Source organism: Tubulanus polymorphus, chromosome 1, assembly GCF_964204645.1.
Source record: "Tubulanus polymorphus chromosome 1, tnTubPoly1.2, whole genome shotgun sequence".
Classification (NCBI taxonomy): domain Eukaryota; kingdom Metazoa; phylum Nemertea; class Palaeonemertea; order Tubulaniformes; family Tubulanidae; genus Tubulanus; species Tubulanus polymorphus.
The window spans coordinates 7,228,602-7,250,649 of NC_134025.1; the positions used below are offsets into that span (position 1 = coordinate 7,228,602).

Here is a 22,048-nt window from a genome sequence, read left to right on the forward strand (position 1 = left end):
TTCCGTAAAAATAATAGCCTTCATTTGGTATGAGAATCGTTTCTAGCATAGTTCTTGCGCTGGTTAAACATGGCATCGGCGCATGGCTATCGTTCCCCGACCTTTATTTCTTCGTAAAGCGGCTATTTCATTAGTATCAGCGTAGATGGCTATTTTTTACACATCAAGGAAGAAGATCCGACAATTTTCACACATCAAGGCAAACGTGGTGTCACAGTATAATATACGGCTGGGAAAAGATCACATAGCCGACGGCAAACGGCTAAATATGAATGATATTTCTATCAGATTATGGCTGTACTTGGAGAGGACTGACCGAATCAAAGAGGATAAAAGACCGTACGCCACATAATCACATAAAAAACAGCTCAACGAACGCGATGCATCGACTTAGCCTTTTCGTATGAATTGTCGACCTTCAAAAGACCTCTTTTTCACTACGAAATATCTTGATATCGAAATGTTTTGAAAAACATTTTTTTCTCTCCTCCCAGTATTTTGGAGACATAAGAGGATTAGGTGGATATGTATATATACATTACCTCAAAATCAACGTCTGCAAAGTATTTAATTCATTCAAGGTTCAATTAATTCGAATAACATTTAACGCCTGAAGACATGTTTTTTGCGTTTATGTGATTCAAACATTTCATTGAAAAAGTTATCGAGTTTATACAATGACTGTCTTATTGTTGTCTAGTAAAACATTTGGGTTAAGTACACGCTATTCGTGGACTTATAAGATGTTTCAGCGTCGAGGCATTTTAAACGACAATGTACAGAAAACAAACCGTTACACGCGCTTCCCTTTAATAGCGACGCATCCTTCAACGGGAAGATGAAAACGGTGAACGGGAAAGGAGAGCACTGACACTCGGATTGACTTGTGACTCATGACGACAGCAAAAACCCATCGCCATCGCATGCTCACGCGCCAAAACAAAAACGAAAATCGGTTAGAATGCCAGGAATTCAACGTCGTTAAATCAAACGGTTAAAACGAAAATTTACGGCTAAACATCGTCGAAATATCTTTTGCAACATATATTATAATGAATATCTCAACGATGTCGAGATACGAATATTAAGTAATGCCGGGATGCACGCGATCGATACGGAAGAGGTTACGACTAACGAGTTTGAAGGATAATAACTTGAAACAATACAAAGCGACGGCGTGCCAGACGATAAGATGACATATTCGAAAATTCAATTAAATTCCGGGCAACGCGCGTCAAAATTGAACGCATATTAAGTATTAATGCGAATTTTGAACCCGGGGTCTCTTAAACCGACACGAGGATAATATCCATCGATATCGATTATCTTGACTTAACCGATCAAAAAAGTCGAGGAAACACAATGCCGACTGGTGCAATTTACAGTCAAATATGCAAAGGCCAAGGCAAGGCCATTCTATTTTCAGTGACAACAGAATCTTACGTTTAAAAGGCTGCATAAAGTTAAACATTTATGTAAGAGCAGCTTTTCATCGATAGATTTGATTACTTCGAAGAAAACAGCCGAAAAATTACGAAATCTCTTTCTGCGATTTCGACTGGCTGAAACACCGGTTCGACATCCGAGCCTAGGGACAAAAAACCTGGTCAATTTCGTCTCCGCGCTTCTATCATCATCAGAGGCCATTTGTCACGCAGGCGGCGGACAACCTCCAGGTACGGTCAGTAATGTGTGGCCAGTCACACGCAGATCAAAGAATCAATCCATCTTCCTTGACAAATATACACTTTGAGTGTTGGCGTTTTTCTGTATGTACGCCGAGGAAACGATCGAGAAGGGAGACTTTGTCTCCACGTGTAAGCTCATCGAAATCAAAAATAATAGCAAGTTCGTATAAAACAGTTTTCGAAAGCAGTTTTAAAACAGTCTCTTTGCATGCTAGTACCCACGGATCTAGTGCTTTGACAATAATGATTTTATCCAGAATTTCACGACCGAACGAGCGTTGATCGTGTACTGATCCACTCGGACATATACGGGTTCTCGTGAAATACAAAACCTCGGAAGAAATATACGGCCCGGGATGTATCGGTGATGATGACTACGGTATTTTTTCAAACAAAGGTTAATTAGGGGTGTGATTGTTTACTATGATGAGACATGAACATCTGATGTCTTGCGTTTGTTTCTTGTCACATCTGCGATAAACGTTATGACACGAGCGAACTCAGTCATTCATTCAATAACAAGCGCGTCTTCACATTTCCTGTGGTAGCTGCGTACTATTTTCTAAATTTTCAGATCGTAGTATTTTCCCGTCGTCTTGACCGTCGTGTACACGGTATAGATTTTCTACTGGTAATGAGAAACTTTAATGAGCAAGCCCGTGGCTCATCGTGTAAAACGAGAGTAAATTTCCGATCTAATCGCGATTCAAAGAGTCAAATAAATCCGAAACAAAGTTAATTTTTCACATCAATAGTTACATAATTTGTTAGGTTTGTTATAACGAGAAAAGACGCAGCGACTGTTAGATAAAGCAACGACTAATGAAGAATATTTCAAAAGCACATCACATCAAGAGTCGAAACATAAGCGTACCTCACAGGAAACGGAATTTTAGCAAATTACTTCTCTATCTACGAGGCGTTCGTAAATGATCAAACGACTTGACATTATGTGACTTGCGAAAAGAAGAATTACTTGCAAGCTATTTCGATTATAGCCAAAAGAATCGTAGTCATGATGCCCACATCGGTGCAGAACGATTCTGGCAGTATAGAGAGTATGGTGGTACATCGGGGGTGTTTTACTATATATTTGTATAGAGATGTACATTGAGAAAACTGAGCGATATCTAGGAGGGCGCTATAGATATATCGGGGGTTAACTGTATTTTGCATTTCAAAATTACATTATATGGTAAAGGAATGTGCAAGATTTATGAATGTTTTTACAATCAAGCACAATAATGAAATACAGAAGACCCAGAGAAGTCGATGCACACTCGACTAAGACACGATTTACAGGAGACGCAGTGTACACAATTTCAATACTCAAGATGATCAATCATAATTATGCAATACTTGTACATTAGACCTACCAATACATCACATTATCAGGGAAATTTTAGTTTCAACGCCGATCAGAATGACCTCACGATGAAAATCTACTTTACTTTGCCGACTGTGTGGAAGTTGTTATTGGTATTGAAGACGTTACCACGAGTCGCCATGAAAAAACAATTTACCCAGCGAAATTAATAGTCACGATGGAGCCCGAATCAAGGAGATTCCGTCCATTAACCTTTCGCCGAGCATAAAGTTTATTTAGAAAGGTGACTTCATTGTATGGAAAACATGACAGTACACGTAGTAATTACATGATCCCCGCGCAAGACGCATTTGATGCAGGCTCACATTTTATACGCCATTAACACAGCAGAGTGGTGGAAAAGAGAAGTAAAGACGCAGAGTAGATGGAAGATAGTGACGATTACACCTGAATGAAAGTGGCACGCGCAGACGTTTAATTCTCGCGGGTTCATTTTCCGAAAGTTCATTAATAAATCACGGCTAAACGACACTGGTGACATTTGACAGCCAGTCATGGCTGAAATACTATACTTAAAACACAAAAACTACACTATGTATTTGGCTGTAAAATAAAAGAAAGGCTGCATTCGATACCTCAACAGATTCGTATGTCAATAGATACATGTACACGTATACTGATAACTAATCAATGTGAAATACAGTAAATCATTGAAGTAATAAAATGAAAGATCAATCTTCTCTACATTGCAATTCTTCTCATAGTCGCGAAGGCCGGGACCCGGGGAAAAATGAAAAAAATACTGATACGCACTCATTTACTTTTTTCTTTTTTTTACGGATTAATCAGACAAACTGCTACTGACAAGCACGTATAGATTGATGAAGGCCGATGAATACGACGAATTATTATGCACGGGAATATTGAAAGTGATCATGTAAAAAATTACCGGACAGTATCAAGTACCCGATGAATATAACGATGACCGGTGGTTGCATGACACTTGCGACAAATGGGTTGAGTATTTCTGACAAACAGCACGCAATACGATGACAGATCATCAGCTTACGAATCAACGTGCGCATTAAAGCAATAAATCTCTACCATAGTCGACCAAACAGCAGCCAGCCAGCGCAACGGAATAAAACCGTACTAGCATAAGCGTCCGTTAGATCGGACGACGAGAAAAACTACACTACGGCTACAAGGAAGACAGTCAGCGTATTGTTTATGCATCGGTAGTGATAGATTTAGAAAATAATGTTGGGGAAAATCTGCCTAAGATCCGCTTAATATTCAAATTTCATAATGTTCGTAATCCTCTGTTCAGACAGAACATTTCTAGTCTGAGTCCATTTCAGTTGAATTTCACGACCTCCACGCTGGACCCCTCGTCAGAGAACTACCGATACTCATGGATTGGAAAATTCTATTGATGTTTGTGGGATTATCTAGTTTCGGCCTGGCTTGGACCGTGTAGATTTGAACTTTACATCTCGAGCACCGACCGGAGTATTGATGGACAGACACAGTACGCGAATGAAAAAGGTTGAGTGCCACCGACGTTTGGCATCCCTAATTTGTTCCCGCTTGTTCAACCCCTTCATCATGTAGTCTAAGATTCTCGAAACTATTGCTGTTATAACAGTGACTGGCATGTTTAACTGAACCATGACCGAATATACCACGGTATCACTATCAGAGCCGAAACCACCCGCTTTTGTTCGGTTTTAAGTTAAATACGCCCAGCCACGGGCACGAAGACATGACATTGACATAGATGAACTAGATTTGTTTGAATTCTTTATCATTTCAGTTTTCTTTAAGCGTAGGCCTATGATAGATTTTGTTTTTTCTTTCAAAATTTAAAGAGAGTTTATTCACCCGGGCTCAAACGCTACAGAAACTTTTCGCCCAAATAAACAATTGCAAGCAATGCCACGTGCCTTCTCACGATCGTAAGAAACTTCGTAACGGGCGCGGGAGTCAGCGACGGATGAACCTATTTTACGGATATGGACTTCAGGCACTTCTACCCATTTACTCGGAGCCACCCTGAAGCCTTTCATTCCAAGATGGCAGCCTCCTTGATAAAAGTTTTTTCTACATTTCGGCAAATTAAAAACAAAAATGCCGTCGCCAGTATCGTTCCATTATCACTATTCGCACGTAGGAGCATGTCAAATGTAAGGACCTATCAATTGAATAAATTGTTCTAATATGACATCGTCCTTCCTTCTGGAGGTCGGATTGAAAATGAAATGATGATAGTCATAGAACTTAACTGACTGATTTGACAGTTCCACCTGTCCACTCCCCAGTTCCTCCTTGCTTGGTGACCTTCCACTTGGTACGTAAGTACGGGTATTTGACTCCATTATCATTTCGTTTTTATTTTTATTTTTAGTCTATCAGAAAGGGGTTGGTTGGAATGGTAGGCAGGTAATATAGTTGTGGTGATAATGTCCATAGCCGATATCTGTTTACCATGTGTACCTTACTTCTAAATAGATTTGATATTTTCCAGGACTCCTCTTGTGCGACTTAATAAAGTTAGTGATGAAATGGGTAAGCCATGATAGTGGTGATTAATTGATTTGTAGAAAATAATTGAGTTTTCATTTTAATGATGGTATAATTGTACTTCTTCATATTTCAATTGATTCACATTAATTTAGGTTGTGAAATATTAGCAAAGGCTGAGTTTGCTAATGGAGGAGGATCAGTCAAAGACAGAGCAGCATTATACCTCATAAAAGATGCTCAAGAGAAGGGTCAGTGAGAATGCAATACTGCAATTGATCCAGTTCCACATGGACATGGACATGGAGTCAAGATTAATTCATTTCTACGCGCTACCTTGTCCTGGAAATTGTTTCTGATACATGATATGTGATGTTTTGTAGGCTTACTGAAACCAGGTGGAACGGTTATAGAAGGAACTGCTGGTAATACTGGAATTGGTTTGGCTCATTTATGTTGTGCAATGGGATATAAATGTGTCATATATATGCCTGATACGCAATCAAAGGTGTTCATTTTATCAGCTTAACTCACTTCATCTTTCAACATCATCATCATCATCATCATCATCATCATCATCATCATCATCATCATCATTGAAAACAAATTGTTACTTCAGGAAAAGATTGACATGTTAAAAACACTAGGTGCTGATGTCAGACCTTGCCCAGCTGTCCCATGGGAAGACCCGGATAATTATAATCATCAGGTAGGGTAGGTACTGGTATATAGTGTGCTTAGAATTACTTCTTATAACATTGATATGTGTCTATCGAGGACAAATTTTACCGTGTTTTTTAGGCTAAACGATTTGCGGATGGATTAGAAAATTCTGTGTGGACGGACCAGTTTGATAACACTGCAAACAAAAGGGCTCATTATGAAACCACAGGACCTGAAATTTGGGAGGAAACAGGTATGAAACAATACAAAATATACCTGTTCAATAAACCTTGGAGTAATCTCCAAGAAAAAACCGTATCTTAACTTTTGAGTGTACAACTGTTTATGTATTTTGTTTGTCTTCTGTAGATGGTAAAGTGGATGCAGTTGTATTTGGTACTGGAACTGGTGGAACTCTAGCAGGAGTGGGCCAATATCTAACTGAGAAAAATCCCAATGTGAAAGTCTTTCTAGCAGATCCTCAGGTATAGATTTTCCAAAAGCATGAGTTCCTTGCGAAATGACAGGAAAAAATCAACATGGCTATATATATGTATTGATGACAGCGAAGAATATTCTTAATTTCTCTTATGTCCTAGGGGAGTGTATTGTATAACTGGTTTGAATATGGGAAATTAGAAAGAACCGATGGTATCTCTATCACCGAAGGCATTGGACAAGGTCGAGTAACTAATAATCTAAAAAATGCCCCTATTAGTAAAGCGTTTCTAGTCACAGATGTTGATGCTGTTAGTATGGTAAGTAAAGTTTTCTGATATTCTGTTTAAATGTTGACTGGACGTTCCTTTGCTCAATGTTTTTATGTTATCATTGAAGACATTTCGCCTGCTTCATGAGGAAGGACTCTTTGTTGGAGCATCGTCTGGATTGAATGTCAATGGTGCCGTCCAAGCTGCTAAACTACTTGGTCCAGGTCACACAATTGTCACTTGCCTGTGTGACACTGGTCAGGTAATTGTTTACTGATTTATGATGAAATAGTAAAATGCCCAAACTACGCAAATTGGATTCACTCATTCTCATTATGTGGACCCCTTGAGTTAAAAGGTCTACTGTAGTTATTACGGTATAAGTAGATTAAAGTTTATTGCTCCACAAAAAATATAATTGTTACGAGTATGAATTCAACCATTTCTTTTGCAATACCCATACACTGTTTACCTTTGTCATCACTTAAATTAACAGTTTGATGTTTGAAATTCCTGCAATTTCAGAGATATTATGCTAAACTGTTCAGCAAGGAATTCTTGAAAAGTAAAGGTAAGGCAAATTTTGAGAGATTAGACAGGGATTGGTAGTAAAGCATGCTAGAATTTTTCTTATAAGAATGATTCATTCAAACATAGAATGTTTTTTTCCCATTAAGAACTGCTGATCTTCAGCTGCTGAAATACAATTCTTAGTGTTGGTATCCTTTACTGATCCTTTTCAGATTTGTTGGACTGTATTCCAGAGCCATATAGAAAATCTCTTCATTGATTGAAATCTTTAAAAAAACTCAGGTCAAGGACTGATATATGAGAACTGGTGCTTAAAATTCTGAAATATCATTGAATTAATTCTAATTGTAGTAATTAAGTAATTGTAGTATTTTATATGTTATTGATGATCAATAAATCGACAAATTATTTTTAATAGAAGGAAATAAAGAACAAAATGTATAACAATTCAGTAATATTTTATTTTTATGGTATTTCTTGTATGTTTTCTTTATAAACTATTATTGGAAGTCTACCTGGCTCCAGAGGGTTCCTTCACAGTACGTACGGTTGCGCCACTACGAAAGCGTCATTCCATACTGTGGCACGCGAGATAAACACTGAGTAAAGCTAAAAGTAATAATATCAACCCAAGATTGTTTAATGGACTGTTTCGCGGTCATCGACGTCACTATTGAGGCACATTGATATTGAAATACTGCTTGATTTATCTAGAAAAAAAAAATCATTATTTCAACTTGCATTGAACCGCTACTAATTTCGTGAAATTGTTATAAATGCAATCAGTTGTTTAGACTGTATAGTGCGATCATTAGTATGGCTGTGTGTAAAGCACGTGTATTTGTTTACATTGCCTGAACGCGGAAGTACAATACTTCCGGGAATTTGAAAACTTGTGCTGGTAAAGTAAAGTCGATCTATTTCTGTACAGTTTTAGTTGTAAATAAGGCTGATAAGAATTAGTGACTGTATTTTAGAAATATCCGCCTGATTTAGGCCAATATGAAGATGAGTCTTGCCGTTTAAGTGAGGAGGCTGAACTAAATTTTCCCGCTCCGCTAGCACTACTTAGTCTGAATCACAGGTGCTCGTATCATAAGTTTGTGGGTGAACTGTAGCTTAGATTATCCAGTGTCCCTGAAGAAATATATTATTTATATATATATATATATATATATATATATATATATAGTACCAGGGATACTGGATGATCTAAGCTACAGTTCACCCCCAAACTTATGATACGAGCCCCTGTGCCGTGGCACTAGTTAGTAGCAGTACTTACCATTATTTTGGCATTGCAGTATTCATTTTGTTGGAATTGGATTGCTCCTGTTTTCGACCCCCTCTATCCTAGGTATTATATAAAACATCAGAAGTATTTCTATGAGGTACCTTCGATATTGGGATCAAAAACCTTTTGCATCAGGCCCCTGACCCTGTAAACTAACTGAGCCTTTTTTTCTAGCTTCTGTCTTAAGTCTGAATGCAATTTCTTTTCCAATTATTAGGCCTACTACCACCTACGTGCTTATTGGAAATTGCTAATTGCTAATATAGCTCTACCATTTAGATTTTCAGGATTGCATAATAATTAACATATTTATGAACGGCCCTTTTGGACGGTGTTCTAAATATCCTACTAAATTTTAGTAGCATACGTTTATTTGTGCATGAAATATCAGAACGGACGTGTCATAATGTATTTATGCTTATCATTTTCTGTATGTAATGACACATAATTGTAGTAATCAATTCAGACACTATATCAGTAATAGACTGAGTCTAATCACCAAGTATTCTACGGTTTAATTGCGTAATCACTTGTTTTTCACATTTGTAGTTCACATATCATTTCCTGTTCAAAGTCTTGTTAGCCTCATTATTAAGGAGATAAAGAACTTTTTCTTAAATTATTAAGACTGTGGGAACTAGAAATCAAGCTCCTGTTGAATTCATTTTAGGATAGTTGCTTTAAGCAATTTTTTAAATTCATTTTCCAAAGTACGTGTTACCCATTAGAGATTGATACATCATTGAAAATGAAATTTATTAGCTTAGTTACAGGTTGGACAATATAGACAATATATAGACAATGGAATAAAGAGCATTCTAAATGGAAATAATCTGACTGTAGGCCCTATAATGTTTCTGCTTTAAAGTAAGAAAGCATAATAATTGCCACGTTTATTAAAAACATTGTCTTTTCTTCGATGAATTTATTGTTGCAAGTAATCCGTACAACACCTATGCTACAGTTCACCAAAGGGTTAAGTGTTTAAAGGTAGGTCTCTCTTAACTCGGTAGTGGAATGAGGCCACATTAGTGCATTATTATGTGTACATTTTCTCTGTATAATTGTGTCACTATCAGCTGGAACTGTGTACACAGCGCAATCATTTGACAGTCCTTCCTGTAAGTAACTTGTCTACTGTGCATTTGTTTACCTAAAAACTTTATCATCAGATTTTTCTTTTCGTGTAATGTACTCCCGACTTGAGCGGATTAATTATGCAAATTATTTTAAGCCGTGTATTTTGACAGGTGTCTGAAAATAGTGCACTCGTATTTAATGACTGGCTATGTTGTTTGTGTTCCGGATATGCCAGACATTTCTGACAGGACATACAATTTGCCTGGTAAAACTTTTGAACTGATTTGAGTAGAACTTTTTAAGTTTCATAGTTTAAATTTTGTCCTACAATTTTCTAGACAGGTATTTAAACTATTTTTCTGTGAACTTCATAAGTGAAATTGATAATTCGATATCACTGAATTCATTAGCTTAATATCAACTTGAATAACCCTATTACCTGGGGTTACCTTTTTGTTCATCTGAAGGGTGGTCCTATGGCCTAGCGTCAAGAGAGCTATTTGATTTCCAGGGACTAGACAGGTTGTGGTTAGTTTGTGTTTAATATCAATGATTGAGATGATTTCCAGGGAATATTTCACCAGTGCCCTTCACACTTCCATGGAAACATCACTGCACTAGGCTGATCAACAAATATTGATTCTATTTTGAGTCATTGATGAACAAAAGATAACTGGTTTTATGGGCTAATGTGTGATTTTACTTATTTGCCCATCGTCCTACATAGTCAGTCAAGTGTTCTAGAATTAATGACAGTGGATCATACAAATCCTATTGAAAACCTGATTGACATGAATGGTTTATTCTATTGGTCCCTGCGTTTAAAATATTGAAAGATTGCAGTATTTGAGATATCAATATTTATGTTGAAAGAATTAAAATCACAATTCTGAGGCTGATTCATACTTTCAAACAGTGTTTACTAGTTCTCGTAGTCTGAATGAGATCTTTCTTGGTCTCAGAGAGTAAAAAGAAGATCTCCCTCGGGTTCGCTGTTTATGTAATTTACTCTTAAACAACAGATAAGCCATTTTTCAGATGTGAGTCAATCTCCCGGATTCCTGCGGGATATCAAAATATTTTTAGAGTGAGAATCGTGTTCTTTGTGTCTGGAAACGAAAAAACGGCTGGCTGGCTGAGCTGGCTTGTTGCTTCATCCATCTGCATCTTGTCAGAGATTGAGTTTATTACTAACATCTCCGTTCTCTGCGGCGGTCCAGTGTGACAGATTAATTTCGAAGAGACTATCACTGACACGATATCTACATCTTGAACTCGATACATACATATATCGATTCGAATAAATAAGCAACTTCTGATACATCGCTTTCTAGGGGACATTTTTCACTGGTGTACAGTGCGTATGCAGCAGAAAAACCAGAGTTTGGATTTGTCTCGTTTCATTGTCAATAACAGATAAATTCGTGTTCCCGAAATTAGTGGTCCCAAATGAATCGATATCAATAGACTCCAGTGGATATTATATAATAATGGTCTACAATACAGCTGAATCAGAAAAAAATTCCTCGCTTGTGTATTTATGAGTGCGAAATAAGCGGGCAGGCGTGAAACGACGAAATATGAACAACAATTTTTGCTGTGTGTATTTCAGGTCCAGTGCAGTACGGAGATATGCTGGCGGCGCGTCGTAGATTAGTGAGTTTTCGGATTTAACATTACCAACCGAGAATGGAATCTGAGGTGAATTACAGAAGTTCAACTGGTCGGAAATCCAGCTACCATAAGGTAAGTTGTGTTAAGATTTAAATCAATATACACAATGCGAAGTTACAAAAATATTTACAGGAAACAAGTACCATAGAACTGTACTATACACATATAATTTCAAACTGTCAAATTAAATGTAAATTCAGACCCCGATTTAACATACTTCCCCGCAAATTTATCAATTCTGATTTACGACTTAAGGTAAGACTTGAACGACAGGGTCTAGCTCGCAGAATATGTCATTTATGATTTCGTGTCGTGTTGATTATGTACCACATTATGCGAGTGATTTGCTCTAGATTTCTGCGCCTTTTGAAGTGGCCATAAAACCATTAGTCAAAAAAATTGTTCCATTCAATCGTTGGAATAATGAGCAGTTTAAAGAACTATTCTTTCGGCATTGAAATGCTGTTGTAAATTTTTCGAAATTTTCAATCAATACGAAAAACAACATTAATTGGTAGGAGTTTTGGTATTTTAGTTTGTATATGGTAGTTTATTGTTAGCGTTCTCAACGGGAGAGTGGAATATTGTCTGGTTCCGCGGAATCATTCCTGAAATAGATTCCCCTGTGGAGTCATACAGTACAGAGCTTTTGATTGAATATTTTTATGTAAAGAAAAATGCCTTTGATAGGATTAGCCATATTTTCCATTTGTCTGGCTCCGTATTCTTTGTGTCACTCAGCATTCTTTGATTTGTTTTAATCAAATATGCGTACATTACATGCTTGTAGAAAAGTCAGTCAAAATGATTACTTTGTGGTTCTTCGTTGTCAAAAAAGTTTGTTTATTTTTAGTGAAGTGTTGACAAAACTAATTGAGACGTCCAACATGTTGTGAAATAAAACAAAGGCAGTAGGAATTGACATAGGCCTATTGACAGGCACTGCAATTACCATGTTAGCCATCTATAGATATTTGACAACAAATTCATATTCTCAGAATCTTGGAATCTTCAGTACAAGTTTCTCATGAGAGGTGCAGTGGCCTAGTGGTTTAAGCCGCCGGTCACTGGTCTCGTCAATCCAGGGTTTATGGGTCCAAACCCTGGTGGCAACAGGAGTTTTTTGGTCGAAGGTTCTTCTTTGGTTTCTCCCTCATTGGGGAAATATAAAATCAAACCTGCTAATAATGCCCTGCATGGCGCTCAGTGGGTTGAGGCTATTAAAAAAAGATTAAATTAAAAACATTAAGTTTCTTTTGAGATTTCTTCACAAACAGACAGGTTCTTAAACAGTGTTTGAAATTTTGTATATCGACATATCCAGGGGTAGATCTAGGGTGTGATTCAGGGAGGGGTGCACCCCCAAAAAAGGGAATATATGTAATTAAAAGGGTACCCCAAAAGAAAGCTCATCAGAAAACATTAACTCATTTTTGAAAAAAACAGAGGACAAACTTATGAATTCTATTGTTTATGTATCTGTTTAATGTTTTCATTTCCCCATAAAATTTCAGGGCATTTTGTGACATTTTTAGGGGTGCGCACCCCTGCACCCTCCCCTTGGATCCGCCCTTGTGAATCTTTGATTTTGTTAGTAGCATTGTGGCTTGTACATACAAGAGATCAGAAGTACTCTATGATGTCCTCGTTCTGCAATTTGCATTTATAATGTGAATTCCATATAAATTATACACATATCAAAACAAATTCTCAGTAACCGGAAGTCACATAAAAGTCATTATCGACTTTACTATGAAAGGTGACAGGCCATAAATTGGCCGTGTGCCATTTTGCCGTAATGGAAAAATACTTTTTTAAATACCAACATTGAATGCAAAGTGTAGGCAGGGCTTTATGTTGATGTGATTGACTGGCGCTATCTATTTAGGATTGAATCCGACACAGTTCCTTCCCAGATCAACACACCTCTCAGTAGGCTTGGCGGAATGAATTCATATCATTTTTTTTTGTGGAAAAGTTATCGGTACATACCAGACGCTTACTCCGATCGAGGACATGTATTGTGTGCAAACAAAGAGTCATAATTCCGAGTAATGATATTATGTTACATGGCGATTTGACCACAAACCGTGGAGACAAGAACAACATATAATGATCTTATATTGATAATCTTGTGTATAGTACTAGTAATATACTCAACAATTTAGTTCATACGATCGAATTTAGAAATTAGTTCTTCAAAGTGCGTACGTCAATGAACCATTCTTGTGACAAACTTCAATGGATTCAAACTTATATTTTCAACGACTCTCAAACAGCGTGCTGGAATAACGTAGGTTTAGACGTATATGTCCGGCAGTCTGGGTCTAATGATGGGCATTAGGAATAGCTCTTCCACTGAAATCATGTTATCCGATCCAGTAGAACCACGAAAATCACTGCAAAATATTGAGGATGTAAGTTAGTAATCATAAATATTTGACAGTATATTTGTACTCAAGATGATGTTGATACGATCCAGTTTCATGATAGCATTTCAGTTGCGGATCTTTTTTTCAATTTCACTATCCGAATATGATTATCAAAATTTGTAACGCTTGAATATTCAATTAGATTTTCACAGATCTAATTCAGTTTATGTTTATGTAACCTGTTTGAGAAATTTGAATGTGACATTGGAGATGTTTCACATATATCTGTAATGATGTCTGGATGTTCACGCACAATATTATTGGTATTCATACGATTTTGATATATTTTCGTCTGTACATGGGGATATATTGCTGAATGGTTGTTTGAACAGTCTGATATTTTATTGTATGATATTCTCTCGGTTTATACAGTAGAGATTAATGGTGTATTTATATCACGCAATATTATATAACGTATAGCTTAACGATTGACCTGTTGTAGCGTTGGAATATTAATCATTTTTATGAATAATATCCCTATATAATTGATGTGCTGGAATAAGAAGTTTCATTATTATTATGAACCAAATATCAGCTAACCTAAAAAAAGCAACTAATTTGTCAAATCAAAAGATTCTGAAGATTTGCATTTTTATGGATGATTAGTTTCAAATGAACTATAAGTGCCTGGCATAACATCCTCTGCCCCAAAATCCAAGCATTTGTCATAATATTGTGAACCAATGACCTGATTATTCAAAGTTAGAAAGACAATGCTGGTATTTCATTACTGTAATGTTTGACCAGGCGCTCCTTAATGCGTTTGATGAAACATGGTAATTATGATTCCAAGCTGTCAACAGTAATTTCCTCATTATTTCAGCTTCTGAGCAGCATAGCCGATGACCTAGATTTCCTCCTCAATGACCTATATAAAAACTATCCACAGATCGGTCCAACTCGGGTCTCACCATGGGATGAAGAAGGTATAATTCCAAGCGAAAAACAGTAAGTGCTTCATCCAAAAGAGATATCTAAAACATTCTTTTTGGTCTAATTTCTTTTGTGCTATAAAATCTTGCAAACATTACGTAACATATGAAACAGGAATCAAGAATGAAAGCTGAATTATTTAATCGTAATCATTTTCAGCGCTTCAATATTCGAGCAGTACATGGCAGGAGTTGAAGCTGATGATGAGGCATCGGATGATGAAATGCCACGGTCCGATGCAGATGTGTCTTGCCAAAACTCTGTCATCTCAAGTCATCTCGACATATTTGCTTTAGAAGATTCTGAAAAGGTGACTTTTGCCGATCAATTGATTCCTATATTAATAAATCTTAGAACATTTTATAAATTGCGTCGTGATTAAATTGTGTACCGAATCATATCCTGCTCAACCAGTTCTAAATGATAATTATTGTATCATACAAAACAATGAACCAGCATCTAAAAAGTGATTGTATTTATTAAAGCTTTGTAGTTACGTACATTGACGTATATGCATGTTATATGTATTATCTTCTTCATGCAGGCGCTGCATATTCCTGAAAGAGAGGAAATAGAAGAACCTGCTGCTCCATTATCATTGATTGAGCGTCTCATCAAGACCCATCCCATCTGGTACCTTCCCGATGTCGACCGCAATGAAGCTACTAGCATTCTTCGCAACCATAATGTCGGCGTAAGTACTTGAACTTTAAAGTACTGTACAGGATATATTATCAATCTATTGATACTATCATTGAACTGAAATTGTTCTACTGTTACATCGTTTTTTAGACGTTTTTGGTTCGTCAATCTAGTCACAAAGACACGATGGCATTATCATTGAAACTAAATCACAGCGACCCAGGGTTGGACCATTATTTGATCGAATTCACAGACAAAGGTTTACACGTAGAAGGCTCAAACCATTATTTTCCAGCAATGCCTCTTCTCATAACACATTATACTGAAACTCTGTAAGTCAATTTAATAGATGGATACATAAATTCATGGATGAACAAGAAGATATTCATTGTTGATTAACCTGTTTATGCCAGATTGACCAGAAAACAGCTGTGCCTTCAGAATTCTTGACATTGTATATGGCATCATTCGATTGTATCTTGATAGAAATTGTTGGTAATGTATCCATTCATTTACAGGGATGAACTACCAATTCAGTTGAAACTTCCTAACTTGATTTTAAAAGCTGAAACTGTTGAGCACCTCGCATCACTGGCAAATCTTGGTCAAGGTAGCTATCATCGAAAATACCGTACATGAAAATCGATCATACGGTAGGTGTTACATTGGAAAGCATCATCTCATTTTATTTCATTATAGGATTTTGGACCGCATATTTCGATGGAAATGATAATGAGAATTTTGTCGAAATCGAATGCCCGAGAAGATCTGCATCACCGGATACAACGCTCGTTGCGCACACTGTTAGTTCACCAATATCGATTGGTAAATTCATCCAGAATAAACCGAAACGAGACATTTTCCAGACACCTTCAGGATCGAGTCTATTGTCGGATTGTTCATTAATGTTGTTGCAATCATCAAACATTCAATCAAACTTGGATACATGGGAATCTCCAAATGAACTCAATGCGTTTAGTCGTGGTCAAGAATCAAAATTCTCTACGTCGAAAAGCATGAACAAATTTTCAGCTGGTTTCGGGGCTGAAAGCTCTGAATATCCTGATACTCAACAGCTGGATGAAGTTCAAACAAAAGAATGCAATTTTTCTGAAAAACTCGATACGTTTAAAGCTTTAACGAAGTCACAGTGTTATCATTTCAATACGGAAGAACTCATGTTTGAAACAGTAGAATCTCATTGTAGCGATATTAGATATAAACCGAAAGATGACAGGTTATCTCTAAAAAGTATATCCAGTTTCACTGATGTGGAACATTGGCACGATCCACCTCCACTTCCGGAAAGGAATTACAGCATTGGAGAGGAAGACCACTTGTCTCTTAGTTCATCGAATGTGCCAAGAAACTCTAAAAGTGATAAATATGAGTCCGCGAATGAATATTTTTCTGGAAATTTTAGTGATCGATTGAGCGATTATGAAGATGTATGGACAAATTCACCATGTACGAGTGCCTCAAATCTGCATCAGTTATCAATACCGAAAATAGAACTTAGTAAACCTGGCTCTGAGAGTTTGTCAAGCATATCTTGTAACGAACAGTCTCTCTCAAAAACAGGCAGTCTGTCATTCCTGAATGCTGTGTATAACGGGGATGATCATTCGAAGTTACAAAGAGCTGATAGTTTAGGTTTCATAAATCCTATGTTTGAGCAGTATACTGTTGATAGACGCGATGTCAAAAGAAATGAAAAAGAGGTAGCAAGTGTCATTGTGGATGTTTTTCCAAATGATGTTTCTGTGTGTCATTCTAAACATCTTAGAGTTTCTGTCAAGGATGATGAATTATCAAGCTTGTCATATGAGATGAATTCAAGTCCAGAGATGTTGATGTTCGATGCACTTGAAAGTAGTCATTCAAGTGATTCAAAATGTCTTCCGCCCCCACCACCGAAAACGTGTAAGAACAGGACAAAATTACCTGATGTGCTCATGTGTTCATCAGAAAATATGTTCAGCCGTGATGAGCATTGTAATGAACCACCTCCTGTGCCACCAAGACGAAGAAAACAAAGAAGAAGTTCTGTTCCAAATATACCGAAGAAAGAATGTCCAATACCAAACAGGACAAAATCTGTGTACGTTCCAACTACAGAAAAAGAGTCCCTTCCGTCATTTTCACCTGCTGAAGATAAAATATGCAGCGATGTTGCAACAGCGGTTGCAGATATTGAAAGTAGTTTACAGGACATAACGTTCGAACTGGAAAAACTTGATGCAGCGCAAAAGACTGAAACTGATGAAGATTATACCGAATTGCCAACATCTAGTCAACATGCGAATGTGGAAAGTATGAACGATGGATTGAAAAGTGATAATGACATGCTTCACAATACTCATAATGGCCATTTGAAACATTCTCTTATGAATAGTGCCCGATTACAGAATCTCCATGCATTTGTGCCTATTCGAAACTCTGTGACATCCAACCGAACTTCGTTTTCAGAAACTTCAACAGTTGAAGATTTACTACGAATGACATCACCCGGGTTAAGCGACAACGGTCACGAAATGGGCGATCATGTACCATCTTATGACAACTTGAACTGCACTATGCCTCCTCTTTCTGCGGCAAGTGTCAGCACTGTGTTTTGTAAGCCGTGGGATAGTAGTTTGTGGGAGAATTTACTCCAAAACACGACAAGTGGTTGTCGTTTATCTGTCCGTTCTTCCCAACTTCCTTTACCAAACAAAGATAAGATAAACGATTCGATGCTAGATTGGATCAATAAACCGGATGATGGTACATCAATTTACGGTGGACTGAAATCTGTTGATAACATAAGTTGCATTTCATTAGCTGATAGTTGGACATATCAAGCAGCCGATATTGCGCCAGTTATACCGATAAAGTGTGCAAAGGCTACCACAATGCTGGCTACTGAACACCATAGTTACCATGCTTCACAAATTGAGAAGGATATTCAAAACGATACGCCGATTTGTATGAGAAAGAATCATCCCGTTAAAGAAGAAAATGAGAATCGCGTTACAGAAAATTGTTCACCAACGATGGAGAATATTTCTAACTCCTGGGTGAATATATCTCTGGATAATCCAACAACACGACCAGTGACTATTTCCAAATTTCCCACTGATTCTGTGACAGGGAGAAATAGTTTCTTTTCCAGTCTCAGTAAGTGTAAACCTTTCAATACATGAAATGTCTCTCATTCTATGAAATTTTTTTAATTTCTCGCCAAAAATCTAATTTTCAGGTGCTCCACGACTTGTAAGCTTGAAGAATCGTGGAAAGGAACCAGGCATTAAGATCTGTTCTTTTATTCATAAGTAAGACGATATCGATTTTGAAATAACTTGCATATTCTTGACTCAAAATGTATAAGCTACATGCATCATTTGTATTCAGGTTGGCTATGGATCATTGCACAACCTTTGGTGTAACCATTGACAATTTTATCCAATGCACAACAGAGAGCTGCGAGAAAAGTCCTCAGGTCGCAATGCGTAATGTAAGTCATTATAATTCCTGTAATATACAGTACCCTACCTTTAAGTTTCATTTAATTTGGCTTCATTTTATGCACAATTTCCATGTATGTTCACTACAGGTACGGCAGTTCATGAGTGGAATCAAGAATTATCTTACGAAACATGGTGAAGGAAATTTGGAAGATATAATTGAAGAAGAGCGTAATAAGGTTGATATATACTTAGCTCTCCAACAGTTTCCTTCACCAGAAATACACACAGTATATAGAGGGGTTTAATATGTGTTGATGATTTGCTTTGTTTACACAGTTACAATGTGACGAATTCTTGAACATCGACGCCATCATAGAAGGAGCACTTCACAAGTGCGTAATTAAACCACTCAAACAGCACTTGTACTCCTTATTTGTACACCACTATACAAAGTAAGTAGTGATAATATGATAATTTGCATATTTTGTACCATGGAAATGTTGCCATTAAACATATCTAGCTTTCATATTACTCAGTAGTGGCATTTTGTTGATGTGTTTCAGGAATGGCAGTTTAGAATTATTGTCAAATAATATCAAATATGCACAGACGAAAACTCCTGAAGAATTAGGAGTTCGGGTGAGTTTTAAATACATCTACTTGTATGACAATACGGCAGTTGAGAACATACTTTTCAAAGAATGAATTTTCTTTAATTCCAGCCAGGGTTGGTTCCTCCTCAGGGCACATCTCTAGATATTATCAATCATTTTCTGAAGAAGATGCAAAGAGCTTACTCTCCTTTGAAAAAGCTGGAAAACCTACTAGGTGCTACGGATTCGATTTACAAAGGGGTGAGTGGACCAACAATTCAATGATAATTATTCTCCTAGTAAAATGATTTATGACAATTTCTTAATTTTGTAAACTTAAGGTGCAAGAATTGGATGGAGATCAGTTGAAGCCAGTTAGTTGCATGGGAGCAGATGGTAAGCAAGAGTGTTTCTATGATCTTACTACCCGTAGTTTTATCATCACTGATTTCTCTAGATTGAAATAACTTGATTCGTCATACAGATTTCTTGCCGATGTTGATATGTGTGCTAGTCAAATGTAATCTCGTCTGTGCTGAGGTTGAGGCTGATTATATGTGGGGTTTGTTACACCAGTCGCTACTCAATGGTGAAGGTGGATATTATTTAACGATGCTCAGCAGTGCTGTCCATGTTCTAAAAACTCTGCGTGAAGTCGAAGAGACTAATGCGAGCTTTGTTATGAGACAGGTAATTATCTAAAACATATCTTCAAACTTTAATTGTCATAAGGTATTCAATGACTTTCCTCATGATTTTAGCCAAGTGTTCAGAGTATAAGCGAGATGCAGGGCTTCTTGAAAGTATTGATACCAGATGAAGTGAATGACAGTATTCTATCTCATTCGTTACCGATTCGGCCGAACATGACGACGAAAGAAGTGTGTAAGTAGTACAAAATGAACTCTTTAAGATACAGAAAATTTGCCCTTAAGGTCATTATCAGTAATGCTCACCTTTCACCTTGTTTACAGGTAATATGATTGCACATAAATTTCGGATAACAAATCCTCAGGACTATGGTCTGTTTGAACTCATCAATAAACAAGGTAAAGTTATCGGTAGTAGCAATTTGAGGAACCAGTTCGCCATTCTGTCAGTAGAATTAATTCAAAGATAGCTACATGCTTAGTTTTAGTTGATTTAGATTTCAGATCTCTGGAACTGAGGTGAAACCAGACACGCCGATAGATAAACATTTGACATTTACTTCTTTTCAGAAACGCAATTACATGACACCCAGTTACCACTTACAATAAGACTAGATCTTCAGTTGGAGGGCAAAGACTGTAGTTTTGCATACAAACGAATCAATGCAAAATTTGCCTGGCCATTGCATCTATAATTCATCTGTGAAAACGATTGTACCATGTAGAGATTGACAGAATCTGATTGATATACCGACCATGAAATGTGTATTTTGACAAACAATTGTTTTCTGATTAAGATTGATTGTACATTTTGTGACTAATACATTTTAATGTAAAAAGCAGTTTATAAAATCGAAGTCTATCCTATTGTAATTAAGACCGACCAGTTATGTCCATTGTTTTTTTAAATTTCAGTAGCCAGGCTACCAAATCCTCTGAATTGGCTTATCTTGTTCATGCAATTGTATTCATAATAGTATATTAAATAAAGCAAATCATGTAAATTAATGTTTACATTGCTTTGATGTAATTATGCTGTTCAGTATTATTATTGTTTTATACAGCTTCTAATAAACCAGTTATTAATACAAAATTGCATTCTTAAATGTGCCTTCTTTTTAGTTATGGTTTTTCCCCTCAAGACGTCATGGAAATGGGTCCAACCTACTTCCCTGGCCTGACTGTTGAACGACTGTCATTTCGAGGTAATTAGATAGAGCTAAGGATGACTCCATGAGGTTAGAACTTCCACATTTCATTTTGCATTTCGGAAGGATGTTCTTATTGATAGTACAGAATGACTGACTCTTCGAGCAACTGATATTAGTTCCAGTACATCCCCATGTCCACGATTCATCTCAGTCTCCAGCTGTGGTTGGTTTCAGATACGGTACCCGGGTTTTGTTGCGGCCAGAGAACACCCAAGATGAAATGAGCAGTAAGATGATATGTAGACAGAACATTTCACATTCAGCGAAGCAGAATGTTACAGTACAGAAGTTGTCCTCACATAAACTCTTTAACAGCACTGGTTGTTCAGCTAATATGCAGGACCAATATCAACAGCACTGGTTGTTCAGCTAATATGCAGGACCAATATCTCACCTTAGTGTTGACCAAAAAATGACCAGGACTGCGTGGAGTCATTGACCAGATTAGTCTGAATACCAGAAGTTCCCTGTCCTTTCTTTATAGGCAAGTCATTGGTTCCTCTGGTCCATCTCACAGTCTGTCCTTTGAGAATAGGGGTTTATTTATCTCCAAGTACTGTGGTTTACCACAGAGATTGAAAAGTCTAAGATACTAAAAGCAGTCTTTTTAGAAGTGCTGGGATCCAAAAGACCAAGAAACAATGAAAA

At 37.1% G+C, this 22,048-nt stretch overlaps 2 protein-coding genes across 6 annotated transcripts; both read left to right on the forward strand.

Annotated features, from left to right (window-relative positions):
- The first annotated feature begins 5,096 nt into the window (after positions 1-5,096).
- Positions 5,097-7,869, forward strand: LOC141913319 (uncharacterized). The gene is made up of 12 exons (XM_074804827.1): positions 5,097-5,201; positions 5,423-5,457; positions 5,543-5,583; positions 5,694-5,789; positions 5,922-6,046; positions 6,158-6,247; positions 6,340-6,454; positions 6,571-6,686; positions 6,801-6,959; positions 7,039-7,173; positions 7,437-7,482; positions 7,655-7,869. Exons 1-12 carry the CDS (start codon positions 5,193-5,195, stop codon positions 7,699-7,701), a joined length of 1,014 nt encoding a protein of 337 aa, XP_074660928.1. The 5' UTR covers positions 5,097-5,192; the 3' UTR covers positions 7,702-7,869.
- Positions 7,870-8,323: 454 nt separating this feature from the next.
- LOC141914728 (uncharacterized) lies at positions 8,324-21,269 on the forward strand. 5 transcript variants are annotated; one of them, XM_074806009.1, is made up of 19 exons: positions 8,324-8,343; positions 11,429-11,562; positions 14,746-14,870; positions 15,015-15,165; positions 15,400-15,549; positions 15,648-15,829; positions 16,016-16,107; positions 16,197-18,656; positions 18,739-18,811; positions 18,891-18,993; positions 19,093-19,182; positions 19,283-19,398; positions 19,510-19,585; positions 19,669-19,800; positions 19,881-19,935; positions 20,024-20,229; positions 20,301-20,424; positions 20,514-20,588; positions 20,760-21,269. In XM_074806009.1, exons 2-19 carry the CDS (start codon positions 11,506-11,508, stop codon positions 20,882-20,884), a joined length of 4,392 nt encoding a protein of 1,463 aa, XP_074662110.1. In that variant the 5' UTR covers positions 8,324-8,343; positions 11,429-11,505; the 3' UTR covers positions 20,885-21,269. The 5 variants fall into 5 exon arrangements, with proteins under 5 accessions (XP_074662110.1, XP_074662108.1, XP_074662109.1 ...); XM_074806007.1 differs by lacking the exon at positions 8,324-8,343 and adding an exon at positions 10,026-10,081; XM_074806008.1 differs by lacking the exon at positions 8,324-8,343 and having other exon boundaries at positions 11,270-11,562.
- Positions 21,270-22,048: the final 779 nt, after the last annotated feature.

What these genes read in the sequence shown, in the direction of transcription:
- LOC141913319 (XM_074804827.1), top strand. An exon ending in TTGGTTGGAATGGTAGGCAG is followed by an intron (nt 5,458 to 5,542) that starts GTAATATAGTTG and finishes GATATTTTCCAG; the next exon opens with GACTCCTCTTGTGCGACTTA. An exon ending in GGAATTCTTGAAAAGTAAAG is followed by an intron (nt 7,483 to 7,654) that starts GTAAGGCAAATT and finishes GATCCTTTTCAG; the next exon opens with ATTTGTTGGACTGTATTCCA.
- LOC141914728 (XM_074806005.1), top strand. Translation starts at nt 13,800, where the DNA reads ATGTCCGGCAGTCTGGGTCTAATGATGGGCATTAGGAATAGCTCTTCC. An exon ending in TTTGTACACCACTATACAAA is followed by an intron (nt 19,399 to 19,509) that starts GTAAGTAGTGAT and finishes GATGTGTTTCAG; the next exon opens with GAATGGCAGTTTAGAATTAT. An exon ending in CGGATTCGATTTACAAAGGG is followed by an intron (nt 19,801 to 19,880) that starts GTGAGTGGACCA and finishes TGTAAACTTAAG; the next exon opens with GTGCAAGAATTGGATGGAGA.